Source organism: Anolis sagrei, chromosome X (genome assembly GCF_037176765.1).
Source record: "Anolis sagrei isolate rAnoSag1 chromosome X, rAnoSag1.mat, whole genome shotgun sequence".
NCBI lineage: Eukaryota > Metazoa > Chordata > Lepidosauria > Squamata > Dactyloidae > Anolis > Anolis sagrei.
This window is the reverse complement of record NC_090034.1, coordinates 84,777,706-84,793,725: the sequence shown is the minus strand read 5'-3', so window position 1 is coordinate 84,793,725 and position 16,020 is coordinate 84,777,706. Positions and strand designations below refer to the sequence as shown.

The 16,020-nt window shown below is 44.2% G+C and overlaps 1 protein-coding gene and 1 long non-coding RNA gene across 2 annotated transcripts in view; one reads left to right on the top strand and one right to left on the bottom strand.

Moving 5' to 3' along the window:
* Positions 1-403: 403 nt before the first annotated feature.
* LOC137094808 (uncharacterized) lies at positions 404-15,208 on the bottom strand. Its single transcript, XR_010908722.1, has 3 exons — positions 14,483-15,208; positions 3,067-3,139; positions 404-810 (listed from the first exon to the last, which is right to left on the bottom strand). It is a non-coding gene; the product is annotated as an uncharacterized lncRNA (long non-coding RNA).
* The window catches only part of NT5C1A (5'-nucleotidase, cytosolic IA), a 22,550-nt gene continuing 14,541 nt past the window's right edge, over positions 8,012-16,020 (top strand). Inside the window, exon 1 of the mRNA XM_060784069.2 lies at positions 8,012-8,520. Within this exon, the coding sequence (XP_060640052.2) occupies positions 8,368-8,520 (153 nt within the window). The 5' untranslated portion in view covers positions 8,012-8,367. The remainder of the gene's footprint in view (positions 8,521-16,020) is intronic.

Sequence of the window (16,020 nt, the reverse complement as noted above, 5' to 3'; positions counted from 1 at the left end):
GCTATGGAGTTCTAGATGTCATTGGACCACAATTCCCAATATCCTTAACTCTCAATATCCTTAATGCACAGGCATATGGGAACTGCAGTCCAAGCAAGAGACATCTGGAGAGCCAGGATTTGGGCAAAATTCATGGGGACACGATGGCTCCAAAGGCCACTAGAGGGCAATAGAAAACAACAGAAAAGGCCAGCCTTAAGGCTTTTCATGGAGGGATGCATAGCTGGTGGCACAAGTACATGCTTCAGCTGTGTTTCTTTTTGGAAAATAGTACATTAATTGCGTTGCTGGGCATGCCTAACATGGAGGTTGTTGCGACACTGCAAAGGAAAGAGCTTTGCATTCTAGCAACGAATACTAAAATGCAAAGCTCTTCCTTCTGCAATATCGCAGCAACCTCCATGTTAGGCATGTCAAGCAACGCAATTAATGGAGTCCAAACTATTTTTGCACTTTGGACTTGATTTTGGACCAATTGCAAGGCCAAGGATAAAAGGCAGAAGGTGGAAGAAGGGAAAGAAACCAGAACATTTTAAAAGCTGCTGGAAAAGTAGGAATGTGCAGGATTCATTGGGAGAGTCATGGCCAAATCGGAGCAGTTTCAGAGTCTGTAATACAGGGGCAAAACATACCATGCTCCAATGGGGTTGGTGCATTTGCTTTATGCAGACATTTCTGTTGAGAGGATCCTTTGTTGTTGTTCATTCGTTCAGTCGTCTCCGACTCTTCGTGACCTCATGGACCAGCCCACGCCAGAGCTCCCTGTCGGCCGTCACCACCCCCAGCTCCTATTCCATGACATTTCGAAGCCTACACAGAGTGGGAGAAAAGAGTAGGAACTGGAAATTTGACAGCTCTGGTGCAGTACAGTTCGACAATCAAGATTCAAATAAAAGACTCCATGATATCCAATACAGTTTTATATGTATGGTCCACCCTCCATTTTTGCAAGAATCTGGGGAACAGGGCCTTTGTGAAAATAGTAAAAAAAAATGGGTTTTTAAAATCTATTTTGTTTAATTTGAGAGAACATCCTTCTTGGAATCTCTACTGCTGCATCTACACAGTGGAATAAATGCAGTTTGACACCACTTTAACTGCTATGGAATACTGGGAGGTGTAGTTTGGTGAGATCATGTGACATTGGAATGCCCTCTAAAGATGACTTTGGGTGTCTCTACATCAGTGTTTCTCAACCTGGGGGTTGAGATCCCTGGGGGGGCATAAGGGGGTGTCAGAGGGGTCGCCAAAGACCATCAGAAAACACAGTATTTTCTGTCCGTCATGGAGGTTCTGTGTGGGAAGTTTGGCCAAGTCTGTCGTTGGTGGGGTTCACGATGCTCTTTGAGTGTAGATGAACTACAAATCCAAGCAACTACAACTCCCAAATGTTAAGGTCTATTTTCCTCAAACTCCATCAGTGTTCACATTTGAATATATTGAGTATTCATGCCAAGTGAGGGCATTGATTTCCAGGTGGAAGGTGGTCTCAGTCTGGGATGGCTTGATGCGCCTTCCTTTTGGCATGTTTCTCTCTTTCGCCCTCCATTTGTGCCTCTTCAAATTCTACAGCACTGCTGGTCACAGCTGACCTCCAGCTGCAGTGGTTGGGCATCCGAAAAACGTGGCTGGTCCTGCAGAGTTGATGGTGGAGGACCATCAAATGTGGGTGTATCAGGTATTTTTGCCAAATTTGGTCCAGTGAATGATTATACATCCTGCATATCAGATATTTACATTATGATTCATAACAGTTGCAAAACTACAATTATGAAGTAGCAACTAAAATGATGTTGTGATTGGGGGTCACCACAACATGTGGAACTGTTTTTAGGGGTCATGACATTAGAAAGGTTGAGAACGACTGCCCTACATTATAGTTTTAATGCAGTTTGGCCTCACTTTAACAGCCATGGCTCAAGGCTGTGGAATCCTGCAAGTTTTAATTTTGGCCTGCATCAATAGGAGCATAGTGTCTAGATCTAGGGAAGTCATGCTACCCCTCTATTCCACTTTGGTTAGACCACACCTGGAATATTGTGTCCAGTTCTGGGCACCACAATTCAAAAGAGATATTGACAAGCTGGAATGTGTCCAGAGGAGGGCGACTAAAATGATCAAGGGTCTGGAGAACAAGCCCTATGAGGAGCGGCTTAAGGAGCTGGGCATGTTTAGCCTGAAGAAGAGAAGGCTGAGAGGAGATATGATAGCCATGTATAAATATGTGAGAGGAAGCCACAGGGAGGAGGGAGCAAGCTTGTTTTCTGCTTCCTTGGAGACTAGGATGCGGAACAATGGCTTCAAACTACAAGAGAGGAGATTCCATCTGAACACGAGGAAGAACTACCTGACTGTGAGAGCTGTTCAGCAGTGGAACTCTCTGCCTCGGAGTGTGGTGGAGGCTCCTTCTTTGGAAGCTTTTAAACAGAGGCTGGATGGCCATCTGTCAGGGGTGATTTGAATGCAATATTCCTGTTTCTTGACGGGGTTGGACTGGATGGCCCATGAGGTCTCTTCCAACTCTTTGATTCTATGATTCTAGATGCTTTTGCTAGTTGCTCCTCGAGACTACAACGTAGGCTTTCTGAATCAGTCCAAAATTCTGCAGTGATAATTGCAATTGCCCTGTAATGCCTCTGATATTTCGGGAGGGATGAAAACACATGTTTGTCAACAGCATCCTCGCTATTCTGCATGCTTAGAGGGTAGAAAAGAATGGTTTCAAGCAACATAAAACCAGGGTCACGTTGGAGAGGCACTGGATTCCACATCAGCCCAGAATGCTTTCTATATTTATATATTTTTTCCGCCTCATTTTGCCACCTCCGCCCCCTTTGCTCAGCTTTTAGGATCAATTAGCCGTTTAGCGGTTGCTAAGAGACCCATTTGGGGCTGGGAGCATCTCTCAAAATGCCTCTTTTTCTGATGGAATTGGGGCTGCGTCCAGATGGCACCCTCCATGCCGCAGGAGCCATGGCAGAAGCAGTGCACTGAAATGACACCAAGGCAAATTGAAATGCAAGGGGCAATGTTTGCCCCACCCACAGGAGGGCCTTGACTTCCTACCTGCCAATCTTCCCAATGATTGCAGAGGAAAAGGTCCTCTCAGGTAGTCGTCTGCAAAGCTGCACGTGTGAGCCTACGAGAAAGAGGCATTAATTGCATAGAAAGCATTTGGTGGTGCTTTTATCACAATGAGAGCCTCAACCGCCATGAAAATTAAGCGCCTTTTGATATCATAAACGGAATTGCATAATCAAATCTCCCCCTGGGGATTATTTATCGAGCGCTTGCAGAGAATTATGATTCGCTCTCATTCAGTGGAGTTATTCCTGGATGGATCTAATAGTTCACTCAGCTTTTTGCTTGCAGTGATGACTTATAGGGCATCCCTACTGTGGAATGAATGAACTAATGCAGTTTTGGCTCCATACGATGGGATCCTGGGAACTATAATTGAGCACCCTTTGACTGAGGCAGTGGAAAAATTTGTAAAACTATAACTTCCAGGACTCCACAACATCTATTGGGCTGGAGGTTTAGCACAGCTGGTAAATCATCAGCAATTATAAGATCTATCAACCAAGTTTGAAGCCCCGGGTTGGCATGAGCTGCCAGCTGTTAGCTTAGCTCATTGTTTACCTAAGCAATTCGAAAACAGCTCTAGCTGTGATTAGAGAAATTAGGTACCACTAAAAGCAGGGGAGGTGTTTACGACGCCATAAAGAAAGAAGATCAGAATATACTTGGCAACCAAAAGGAAGGAGGAAGTCCTGATGGCTCTTCATTATAGAGGATAGAGCAGAGGGCATTTTAAACAGAGGGCCAGGTCACAGTCCCTCAAACTGTTGGAGAGCCAGATTATAATTTGAAAAAGAAATGAATTCCTATGCACACTTCACACATCTTATTTGTAGTGCAAAAAAACCCACTTAAAAACAATACAATAATTAAAATTAAGAACAATTTTAACAAATATAAACTTATTAGAATTTCACTGGGAAGTGTGGGACTGCTTTTGGCTGATGAGATAGGAATGTCGTTGTTGTGTGCTTTCAAGTCATTTCAGACTTAGGTTGACCTTGAGTGAGGGCCAAGTAAATGGAGGGCCGTATTCAGCCCTCGGGCCTTAGTTTGAGGTTCCCTGGGATAGAGCAACAGCACCCCCTGGCCTCGAGCCCAACCTTCCATGACACCTCCTTCTGTCTGTTTGTGTATTGCCTATACAAGCGGCATTGAATGTTTGCCGTGTATGTGTATTGTGATCTGCCCTGAGTCCCCTTCGGGGTGAGAAGGGCAGAATATAAATAAAGTGTTGTTCTTGTTCTTGTTCTTGTTCTTGTTATTATTATTATTATTATTATTATTATTATTATTATTATTATACCATGGAATTAATCTAGTTTGCCACTATGAGATCCTGAGAGTAGTAGTATTAATTGCTTTGAGTCTCCTTTGGGAAAGGAGAAGCAGAATGATGATGATGTTAACCTTCACTGCCAAACTATAATTCCCAGGGTTTCATAGAATTGATCTATGGCAGCTAAAGCAATATCAAAGTGCATTAATTAGACAGTGTAGACCAGTAGTTTTCAACCTTCTTTATGCCGCGACCTCATGTTCCTCATGTTGTGGTGACCCTCAACCATAAAATTATTTTCATTGCCACTTCATAACTGTAATGTTGCTATTGTCATGAATCGTAATGTAAATATCTGATATGCAGGATGTATTCACTTGACCAAATTTGGCACAAATATCTGATACGCACACATTTGAATACTAGTGAGGTTGGAGTGGATTGATTTTGTCATTTGGGCTTTGTTGTTGTTGGGATTTAAGTTCACCTATAATCAATGAGCATTCTGAACTCCACCAACAATGGAACTGAACCAAACTTGGTACACAGAATTCCCATGACCAACAGAAAATACTGGGTTTGGTGGGCATTGGTCTTGAGTTTTGGAGGTCTAGTTTACATCCAGAGAGCACTGTGGACTCAATGATGGATCTGGACCAAATCTAGCATGAATACTCAACATGCCCAAATGTGAACACTGGTTTGGGGGAAATGGATCTTGACATTTGGGAGTTGTAGTTGCTGGGATTTAAAGTTCACCTACAATCAAACGGCATTCTGAACACCCATGACAGAAAATACTGTTTTCTGATTATCTTTGGTGACCCCTCTGACACCCCCCTCGTGACACCCCCCCAGGGGTCCTGACCCCCAGGTTGAGAAACGCTGCTATAGAGCATCCATACTGTGGAATTAATGCAGTTTTGGCTCCATGTGATGAGATCCTGAGAGTTATAGTTGGGCACTCTTTGACAGAGACAGTGAAAAACTTTGGAAAACTATAACTTCCAGAACTCCACAGCATCTATACTGTGGTATTAATCCAGATCGCAACTATGAGATCCTGAGAGTTGTAGTATTAGCTGCTTTGGGTCTCCTTTATTTATTATTTATTTATTTCCTATATTTATACTCCGCCCTTCTCCCCCTGAAAGGGGACTCAGGGCGGCCTAACAAAAGCATCATAAAAACAACCACAGTGCAATCAAAATATTAAAAATTAAAACAACAATTAAAACAATTCACATCCATTAAAATCGAAATGCAAAAACCAGTCCGGGTCAATTCATTGCCATAAGTTGTGTGATCTTCTTCTACTTGCGGCTCACTAATCAAACGCTTGGTCCCATAACCAGGTCTTGATTTTCCTTCTAAAAGACAAGAGGGAGGTGGCCAATCTGATATCTCTAGGGAGGGCGTTCCATAGGCGGGGGGCCACTGCTGAGAAGGCCCGGTCTCTCATCCCCATCAACCGCGTTTGCAATAGTGGTGGGATTGAGAGCAGGGCCTCTCCTGAAGATCTTAAACTCTGTGATGGTGCATGGCAGGAGATATGTTCGGACAGGTACTCTGGGCCAGAACCATTTAGAGCTTTAAAGGTTAAAACCAGCACTTTGAATTGTGCTCGGAAGCTGATCGGTAGCCAGTGGAGTTGGTGTAGCAAAGGAGTTGTATGTTCCCTGTACGTCGCTCCGGTGAAAAAGAGAAATGAAGAAAAATGGAAAATTACCAAAGCAGAAAAGGGCATAGGGGAGGAGGGGGGTGGGGTTGAGAAGGACATGAATATTTACTAGTTAAAGCAATAAGGGAAGGAATAAATCAGCGTTTCTCAACCTGACAGTTGGGACCCCTGGGAGAATCGTGAGGTGGTGTCAGAGGGGTTGCCAAAGACCATCAGAAAACACAGTATTTTCTATTTGTCATGGGGGATCTGTGTGGGAAGTTTGGCCCAATTCTATCATTGGTGTGGTTCAGAATGCTCCTTGATTGTAAGTGAACTATAAATCCCAGTAACTACAACTCCCAAATGTCAAAATTTATTTCCCCCAAACTCCATCTGTGTTTATATTTGGGCTTGGTCCAGATCCATCATTGTTTGAGTCCACAGTGTTCTCTAGATGTAGGTGAACTACAACTCCAAAACTCAAGGTCAATGCCCACCAAACCCTTCCAGCATTTTCTGTTGATTGTGGGAGTTCTGTGTGCCAAGTCTGGTTGAATTCCATTGTTGGTGGAGTTCAGAGTGCTCTTTGATTGTAGGCGAACTATAAAACCCAGCAACTACAACTCCCAAATGGCAAAATCATTTATTTACTGTCCTGATTTTAGAGCTTTTTAAATACTGGTAGCAAGATTTTGTTCATTTTCATGGTTTCCTCCTTTCTGTTGAAATTGTCCACATGGCTGTCGATCGTTGGACTAGTTGAAGCTTCCGGGCAGTCTTCAAAGGCAACCCCATGTAGAGTGTGTTGCAGTAGTCTATTCGGGATGTAACAAGAGCATGGACCACCGTGGCCAAGTCAGACTTTAGGAGAGAAGAAGCAGGATGTTGGTGATAATGATGTCGTTAACCTTCTTCGCCAAAGATGGCCAAACTATAATTCCCAGGGTTTCAAAGAATTGATCCATGGCAGCTAAAGCTATCCTAAACTGCATTAATAAGACAGTGTAGACACATCCCTTTGAAATTTCAGTGGGATCAAATAGGGAAAGGGATCACAGCATGCAAAGCTATGCACGTCCACATTATGTAACACTAGTTACATAGTGTTACATAGTGTTACGTAGTCAGTGCCAATCCTGGGAGACAGCAGGTCTATGGGAGTAGCAAGTCCACTCTGTGTTTCCTTCCAAACTTTGCCTGTGCCGTCCAAGGCATATAATCACAATAAAGACTAGCTCTCCAACAGAACTGTCTGAAGTGAGGTTGGACTAGATGACCTCTAGGGTTCATTCAAACTCTGCAATTCCTCGCTTTTCCGACAACCAATGTTATAATCCTCTTAGGAGCCCTCGGTGGTGCAGTGAGTTAAACCCTTGTGCCTAGCAGGACTGAAGACCGACAGGTCAGAGGTTCGAATCCGGGGAAAGCGTGGATGAGCTCCCTCTGTTAGCTCCAGCTCCTTATGCGGGGAATGAGAGAAGCCTCCCATAAGGATGGTAAAACATCAAAACATCCGGGCGTCCCATGGACAACATCCTTGCAGACGGCCAATTCTCTCATACCAGAAGCGACTTGCAGTTTCTCAAGTCGCTCCTGACACGAGAAAAAAAAAGTTAACCTACAATCAAAGAGCATTCTGAACTCCACCAACAATGGAATTGAATCAAATTTGGCACACAGATCTCCCATGAAAATACTGGAAGGGTTTGGTTTCTCAAGTCGGTTCTGACACCCACACACACAAAAATAATAAAAAAATAAACCTCTTGCCAGTTTTACAAAAACAGCCTCAACTTTCAGTTCAAGAGAGAGAGAGAAGTGGGGGAACATTTTTCCTCTCCTATGGAGAAGAATATTGCAAGACAAGTCTCCTAAAAGATATATACACACAGACATAAGGAAGAAATGGGCTAGAATGCAACAGATGGAACAAGGCTTCTACTGGAACAAGCCAAGGACTCTTGAAGTAGCCGCAAAGCCCTTTGGCTGGCGCTTTGGCACATCTCTTTGCAAACGGCCTTGGCATCCAGAACTGCTCTCTGGCTGTGGCCAGCTTTCCAGGGCAGAGGAGGTTAAATCCTCTGGATGTGGTTCCTGGGATCCCTTATAAAGAGCGTTCCCTCTGAGCGACAGCCACACCAGCCCATGCCATGGTGCCTCTCTTGCACGGCATCATCACACACACACAGAGGCACAGGCGTCGTGCGGCAGCTTGACTCATCCGCTCCTGAGCTGCATGCCCAACCGACTGTTTCTCTTGCAAGGAAGCCGAAGAAGAGCTGGGACACAGCAAGCCAAAGAAGACCACACTTGACCTTCCCAGGAAGGGCAGCCGGCAAGAGAGATGGATACAGCAATAGTGGGGGGCGCTGAAGGGAGACCCCGAGATGCCGCCAGCCAAGTGGCCAACGGAGGAGGTGGGCAGCCCAAGCCAGCAGCCTGGGAAGAGGCCAAGGCCTTCTATGACAACCTGTCGCCCAAGAAGAAACCCAAATCGGTGAGCGAGAGGCCTATCTTTCCTCTTCTTTTAGGGCTTTGATAGTAGGGGGGGAGGGGGTCACGTTGTTTCGAATTTGCTTGCATGCCGATGTTTGTTGTTATGATAAAATGATATAGAATGATAGAATCCTAGAGTTGGAGGGGAGGGGAACCCCAAAGGCCATCCAGTACAACCCTATTCTGCCCAACAGGAAGACACCATCTAAACCTTCCCGCCAGATGGCCTATTAATATCTACTTAAAAGTCTCATAATTATAGAATTCTAGAGTTGGAAGGAATTCCAAAGGCCATCCAGAACAACTCCCTCTGCCAGGCTGGAAGACACCATTCAAACTCTCCCCACAGATGGCCATCCATACATATTACTCAAAGAGATTCCCTTCTTATAGAATCTGAGAATGGGAAGGCCATCAATAGAACCCCCTTCTGCCACAAAGGAAGACACAATCCAAATCCTCCCTACAGATGGTCATTCAGCCTCTTCAAAACCTCCAGAAAAGGAAGGAAACTACCAGATTCTTGTATGTTATTATGACAGAATGATAAACTCCTAGAGTTGGAAGAGAAGGGAACCCCAAAGGCCATCCATTACAGCCAGGGGTGGCTCAACCCATTACTCAAAGTAAGCATTTGCAATATAGTTGATTTTGCCCAGGGGTGCTCTTGAGGCGCTCTTGGGGGAAAATAGACCTTGACATATGTGAGTTGTAGTTACTGGGATGTATAGTTCACCTAAAATCAAAGAGCATTCTGAACTCCACCAATGATGGAATTGAACTAAATATGGCACACAGAACTCCCATGACCAACAGAAAATATATATCAGTGATTGGTTGGGCGGGGGGGGGGGGGGGGAATACTGTTTGCTTACCATTGAAAATTACCTAGGGCCACCTCTGATTACAGCCCTATTCTGCCCAACAGAAAGACACTATCTAATCCCTCCCGCCAGATGGTCATTCAACCTCTACTTTAAAGCCTCATAATATAGAATTCTAGAGTTGGAAGGGATGCCATGTGCTGTCCATAACAACTCCCTTCTGCCAGGCAGGAAAACACAATCCAAACCTTTCCCACAGATGGCCATCCACACTTACTTTACTCAGTGAGATTCCCTTCTTATAGAACCCTAAAGTTGGGATCCCCAAAGCCCATCAATGCAACCCCCTTCTACGACAAAGGAAGACATAATCCAAACCTTCCCAGCAGATGGTCATTCAGCTTCTGCTTCAAAACCTCCAGAAAAGGAAGGAGACTACCAGACTCTTGAGCAGCATATTCCATGGTCGAACAGTAAATATCTTCCTAGTGTTTATTTGGAATCTCATTTTCTGTGGTTTGAATCCTTTGCTCCATTGGGTTCCTGTCTCAGGCTAGATCTATTCTGCCATAGAATGCAGTTTAACTGTATTGACCTGGAATATATGAGTCTACACTGCCACAGAATGGCAGTTAATCCGCATGCTGAAACTGCAGTGTAGATCCAGCCTCAGGCACAAGAGAAGACAAGCTTGCCCCTTTCTCCCTAATCTTCCACATGGCTCTTACCTCTGTTGTGTGTCTTCAAGTAGTTTCCAACCTAAGGGATTTTCTTGGCAAGGTTTACAAAAGAGAAGTTTGCCTCTCTCTGAGGCCGAGAGAGTGTGACTCTCACAAGTAGGTTTCATGACCAAGTGGGGATTTGAACCCAGCTCTCCAGAGTTGTAGTCTAACACTCAGATGCCACACTGACTTCTATTCCTATTTATTTATTTATCGAGTCATCAGCAACCAGTCAATTATATTACATTTCTAACAGAATAAAGCAAACAAACAGACAAAATACAAAAATACAAAATACAGAATACAAAAATTGTGAGTTTGGTAGTTGATTAAATGTCCTTTGACCAGTATCTGGCCACTTGGAGTGCCTCCGGTGCTGCTGCAAGAAGGTCCTCCATTGTGCATGTGGCAGGGCTCAGGTTGCACTGCAGCAGGTGGTCAGTGGTTTGCTCCTCTTCGTACTCGCATGTCGAGGATTCCACTTTGTAGCCCCATTTCTGAAGGTTGGCTCTGCATCTCGTGGTGCCAGAGCGCAGTCTGTTCAGCGCCTTCCAAGTCGCCCAGTTTTCTGTGTGCCCAGGAGGAAGTCTCTCATTTGGTATCAGCCATTGGTTGAGGTTCTGGGTTTGAGCCTGCCACTTTTGGACTCTCGCTTGCTGAGGTGTTCCAGCGAGTGTCTCTGTAGATCTTAGAAAACTATTTCTAGATTTAAGTCGTTGACGTGCTGGCTGATACCCAAACAGGGGATGAGCTGGAGATGTCTCTGCCTTGGTCCTTTCACTATTGGCTGCTACTTCCCGGCAGATGTCAGGTGGGGCAATACCGGCTAAGCAGTGTAATTTCTCCAGTGGTGTAAGGCGCAGACACCCCATGATAATGCGGCATGTCTCATTAAGAGCCACATCCACTGTTTTAGTGTGGTGAGATGTGTTCCACACTGGGCATGCATACTCAGCAGCAGAGTAGCACAGCGCAAGGGCAGATGTCTTAACTGTATCTGGTTGTGATCCCCAGGTTGTGCCTAGTAAGTATCTTCCCTATCTTCTCAAGAGGTCTCAAGAGAGGATCACAAAATAAAAGGCAAGCATCCAGTGCCATATATATAATATATATGGCAGTCCAGCTGGATCCTAAAAGGAAATAAAGCCTCAAATTGAGAAACCTGTTGAATTGCCTTCCCTGCTGAGCTGCCTCTTGTAGGCAAGAGAGACTGAGGTAGGGATTGCCTCTGTTTTCATATGGGAACCAGACTTATAATTTCGGAAAGGATAAACTAGCAGAAATACAAGTATGTCCACCTCTGATGATGTTACCCCAATATGCAAAGATGCATCACGCATTTGGGGATCTCCCACCCAAATACTAACCAAGCTGATCCTGCTTAGCCTCAAAGATTAGACAGGATCCGGTGCCTTTGGGGTAATTATTATGTGATGGGCAAAGTACATCTTCAAATATAAAAACAAGACAAACAGATTAAACACACACTCATTTTCAAGGCAGGGGTCTTACCCTAATAATAGTACTTTATTAAATAATAATAATAATAATAATAATAATAATCCAGCATATATATCTTGTTTGCTGTGACATACTGTGTTTTTCATGTCAGTAAAATAATATACTTTATTTATATTCCGCCCTTCTCTCCTAGGGGACTCAGAGTGGATTACAGCATTTACATACATTGGCAAACAATCAACGCCTTTACAATCATATACAATGAGACACACAAGCACAAACAAAGGCAGAGGCTTCTCCTTCCATTTCCAGCTTCTGGAGGCAGTGCTCATCTCTGGCTCTGGGGAGGTGCTTTTTCTCAATTTTCAAGCCGATGAGCCTGCGTTGCCACCTCCTGGTTGTGTGGCTGGCAAGATTGTTTGGAGCATCTCTTTGCCTTTTCCCGCCAAAGTGGTATCTATTTATCTACTCACATTTGCATGTTTTTGAACTGCTAGGTTGGCAGGAGCTGGTGCTGACTGACAGGAGCTCATCCTGTCTCACAGATTCAAACTGCCAACCTTCAGGTCAGCAGTTCAGCAGCACAAGGGTTTAACCCATTGCACCACCACGGCCCCAAAGTTACTTCCTCCTTTTTTCAAGGATGACTATTATTAGTATGATTATACTTATTTGTATCTGCTTTCCTCTTTAGATCGAGGCCCAAAAGCAGCGAACAGCCTTAAAAACAATACAATTAAAACAATGTAATGCAAAACTATAAATATGAATATAGCCACTTTGAGTCTCCTTTCTAGAGGGAAAAAGTGGGGTATAAAAAGATAAAGGTAAATGTTTCACCTTGACATTAAGTCTACTCGTGTCCAACTCTGGGGATGGTGCTCATCTCCATTTCTAAACCGAAGAGCTGGCATTGTCCGTAGACGTCTTCAAGGTCATGTGGCCAGCATGACTGCATGGAGTGCTGTTACTTTCCCACTGAAGTGGTACCTATTGATCTACTCACATTTCCATGTTTTCGAACTGCTAGGTTGTCAGAAGCTGGACCTAACAGTGAGAGCTCACCCTGTTCCCCGGATTTGAACTGCCAACCTTTGTGTGTTTTCTAACTGTTAGGTTGGCAGAAGCTGGCCTAATAAAAGGAGCACACTTCGCTCACCAGATTCGAACCATCAACCTTTCGGTCAGCAAGTTCAACAGCTCAGGAGTTTAACCTGATATGCCACTGGGAGTGCATATTTTTAAACATAACAATAATAATAATAATAATAATAATAATAACAATAACAATAAATATTAAAATGGAATTAAACACACATGACTGGAGAAAAGTCTTGAGATCTGGGGATTTGGAGGTGGCTGTATTGTTTTGGATGTATTTAAATATTTTTGATTTTTAATGTTTTTAACAATGTAAATGGTTTCATTGGTGTTGTTGTTTTTAAAAATATTTATAGCGCCTCCTGGTGGTGCAGTGGGTTAAACTACTGAGCTGCTGAACTTACTGACCGAAAGGTTGGCGGTTCAAATCTGGGGAGTGGGGTGAGCTCCCGTTGTTAGCCCCAGCATCTGCCAACCTAGCAGTTCAAAAACATGCAAATATGAGTAGATCAATAGGTACCACTTCTGTGGGAACGTAACGGCGTTCCATGCAGTCATGCTGGTCACATGACCCTGAAGGTGTCTATGGACAATGCCGGCTATTTGGCTTAGAAATGGAGATGAGCATCACCCCCAGAGTCGGACATAACTGGACTTAATGTCAAGGGGAAACCTTTACCTTTCCCTTCCTCGCATTTTAATGCATATATATTGCTTTAATTTGCAGTGTGGTACATTTATTGTTAGCCTCCCTGAGTCTCTATATTGGGAGGTGGGTGGGATAAAAATAAGGCAAATAAATAACATTAATAAATAAATCTATATGTGTCCAGAGGAGGGTGACTAAAATGATCAAGGGTCTGGAGAACAAGCCCTATGAGGAACGGCTTAAAGAGCTGGGCATGTTTAACCTGAAGAAGAGAAGGCTGAGAGGAGATATGATAGCAACGTATAAATATGTGAGAGGAAGCCACAGGGAGGAGGGAGCAAGCTTGTTTTCTGCTTCCCTGGAGACTAGGACACAGAACAATGGCTTCAAACTACAAGAAAGGAGATTCCATCTGAACATTAGGAAGAACTTCCTGACTGCGAGAGCCGTTCAGCAGTGGAACTCTCTGCTGTGGTGTGGTGGAGGCTCCTTCTTTGGAAGCTTTTAAACAGAGGCTGGATGGCCATCTGTCAGGGGTGATTTGAATGCAATATTCCTGCTTCTTGGCAGGAGGTTGGACTGGATGGCCCATGAGGTCTCTTCCAACTCTTTGATTCTATGATTCTATATAAATAAAAATGTAATATTAGTTTGTGGGATTAACATAACTCAAAAACCACTGGACGAATTGACACCAAATTTGAACACAATACACGTATCAGGCCAACAAGCGACCATCACTCATAAAAACACTGAAAAACACAGCAGAAGAGATTTTAAAAGAACAAAAAATACATTACAGTGCATGCGCAAAACCACATATATATACGCAAACACACATATACACAAATATCTACACACACATAAGGAGCTGGGGGTGGTGACGGCCGACAGGGAGCTCTGGCGTGGACTGGTCCATGAGGTCACGAAGAGTCGGAGACGACTGAACGAATGAACAACAACAACATACACATATATACACACACAAAACACATATACACAGACTGGGCCACAGCAACGCATGGCAGGGGACAGCTAGTAATTAATAATAAATGAGATTTAAGACCTGGGAGCCTTGCAGTGGAGACCAGCACCAGCCTTCATTTGGCACATGGCAACACTGCAGGTTTGGCAACAAAGGAAGGAAATGCAGCTCATTTTTTCTAATTTTTTCTTCCTTCACAATAGTTGAAACATTGGCCTTACCTTTCCATTGGCACCACCTGCATTGGCATCCAGCATAGTGGCACCCACAGGTTTCCAAGCAAAGGGTGCTATTGTTTCATTGCAAATAGTAGCAAGTGAGCTCACGCTTTGGCATTGTCTTGACAAATGGCATTGAGTCAAGGGTGTAATTTTTCTTCGAAGATGCTGTTCTTGCAAAGAAAAGGAAGAAGATACAAAATAAAACAGGGAGAGCAGGAGGGAGGCTGTTTAGTCCTAGAATTGCAACATGCTTCCCTTCTCCCATCTGTCACGGCTTCCTTTGCCAGTTATACCTGGCATTTGTAGATTTGTGCCACCTGGAAAGAGCCCAGCTGTCATCCCTGGGCACAGGGATGCACATACCTGCACCAGAGTCTCAAAATATCGGCAGCAGCTGCTTTTATAATTCCTCTTGCTGTTGCAACTCAGTGGGAAAATCTCCTTTTGGAATGAGCGATCATGGCTGCTTTCTATTGCGGGGAGTTTAAAAATTAATATCCCGGGGAATGTTTCCCAGTGCCGTGATGGATGAGGCGAACCCTTCCGTAAGGCAAAATAGAGCTACAAGCAACAGAGTTTACTGTATTGATATTTATTTTTCTAAGTGTTGCTACTTGGATTTAGCACTTGAAAAACCAATATGTGTGTTTGTATGCAGCCTAGGTCTGCTTTCCAATGGTGCCACCTGGTGCTTTCCATGACAGGGAGGCACTGAATTCAGTTTGGATTTTATGCTTTTTTTTTTTTTGTCGTGTCAGGAGCGACTTGAGAAACTGCAAGTCGCTTCTGGTGTGAGAGAATTGGCCGTCTGCAAGGATGTTGCCAAGGGGACGCCCGGATAATTTGATGTTTTTATCATCCTTGTGGGAGGCTTCTCTCATGTCCCCGCATCAGGAGCTGGAGCTAACAGAGGGAGCTCATCCACGCTTTCCCCGGATTCGAACCTGCGACCTGTCGGGTCCTCAGTCCTGCCGGCACAGGGATTTAACCCACTGCGCCACCGGAGGCTCCAGTGATGCATTATGTATGCTATATAACCTTTGTGTTCAGTGGCAACTTGGAGTTACTGAAGGTGTACCCAAAGATGCAACCTGATGCATTACACCATGTAACACATTTTTGTCCCTGGGTTATAAATGTCATTTCCTAATTGGTTCTATTATAAAAACATGGAAAAGGGTTCATTAAACTGCAAGAACTTGGTCTTTGTGGGAGGGACATCCTGCAGCACAATTTGCTATAGTTTTTCAATAAATATCTCATCATAGAGTCTCAATCATAGAATCATAGAGTTGGAAGAGACCTCTTGGGCCATCCAGTCCACCCTCCTGCCAAGGAGGGTGGACTGGATGGCCCAAAGCATCCCTGACAGATGGCCATCCAAGCCATTGCTATCATGTCTCCTCTCAGCCTTCTCTTCTTCAGGCTAAACATGCCCAGCTCTTTAAGCCACTCCTCATAGAGCTTGTTCTCCAGACCCTTGATTATTTTAGTCGCCCTCCTCTGGACACATTCTAGCTTGTCAATATCTATTTGAT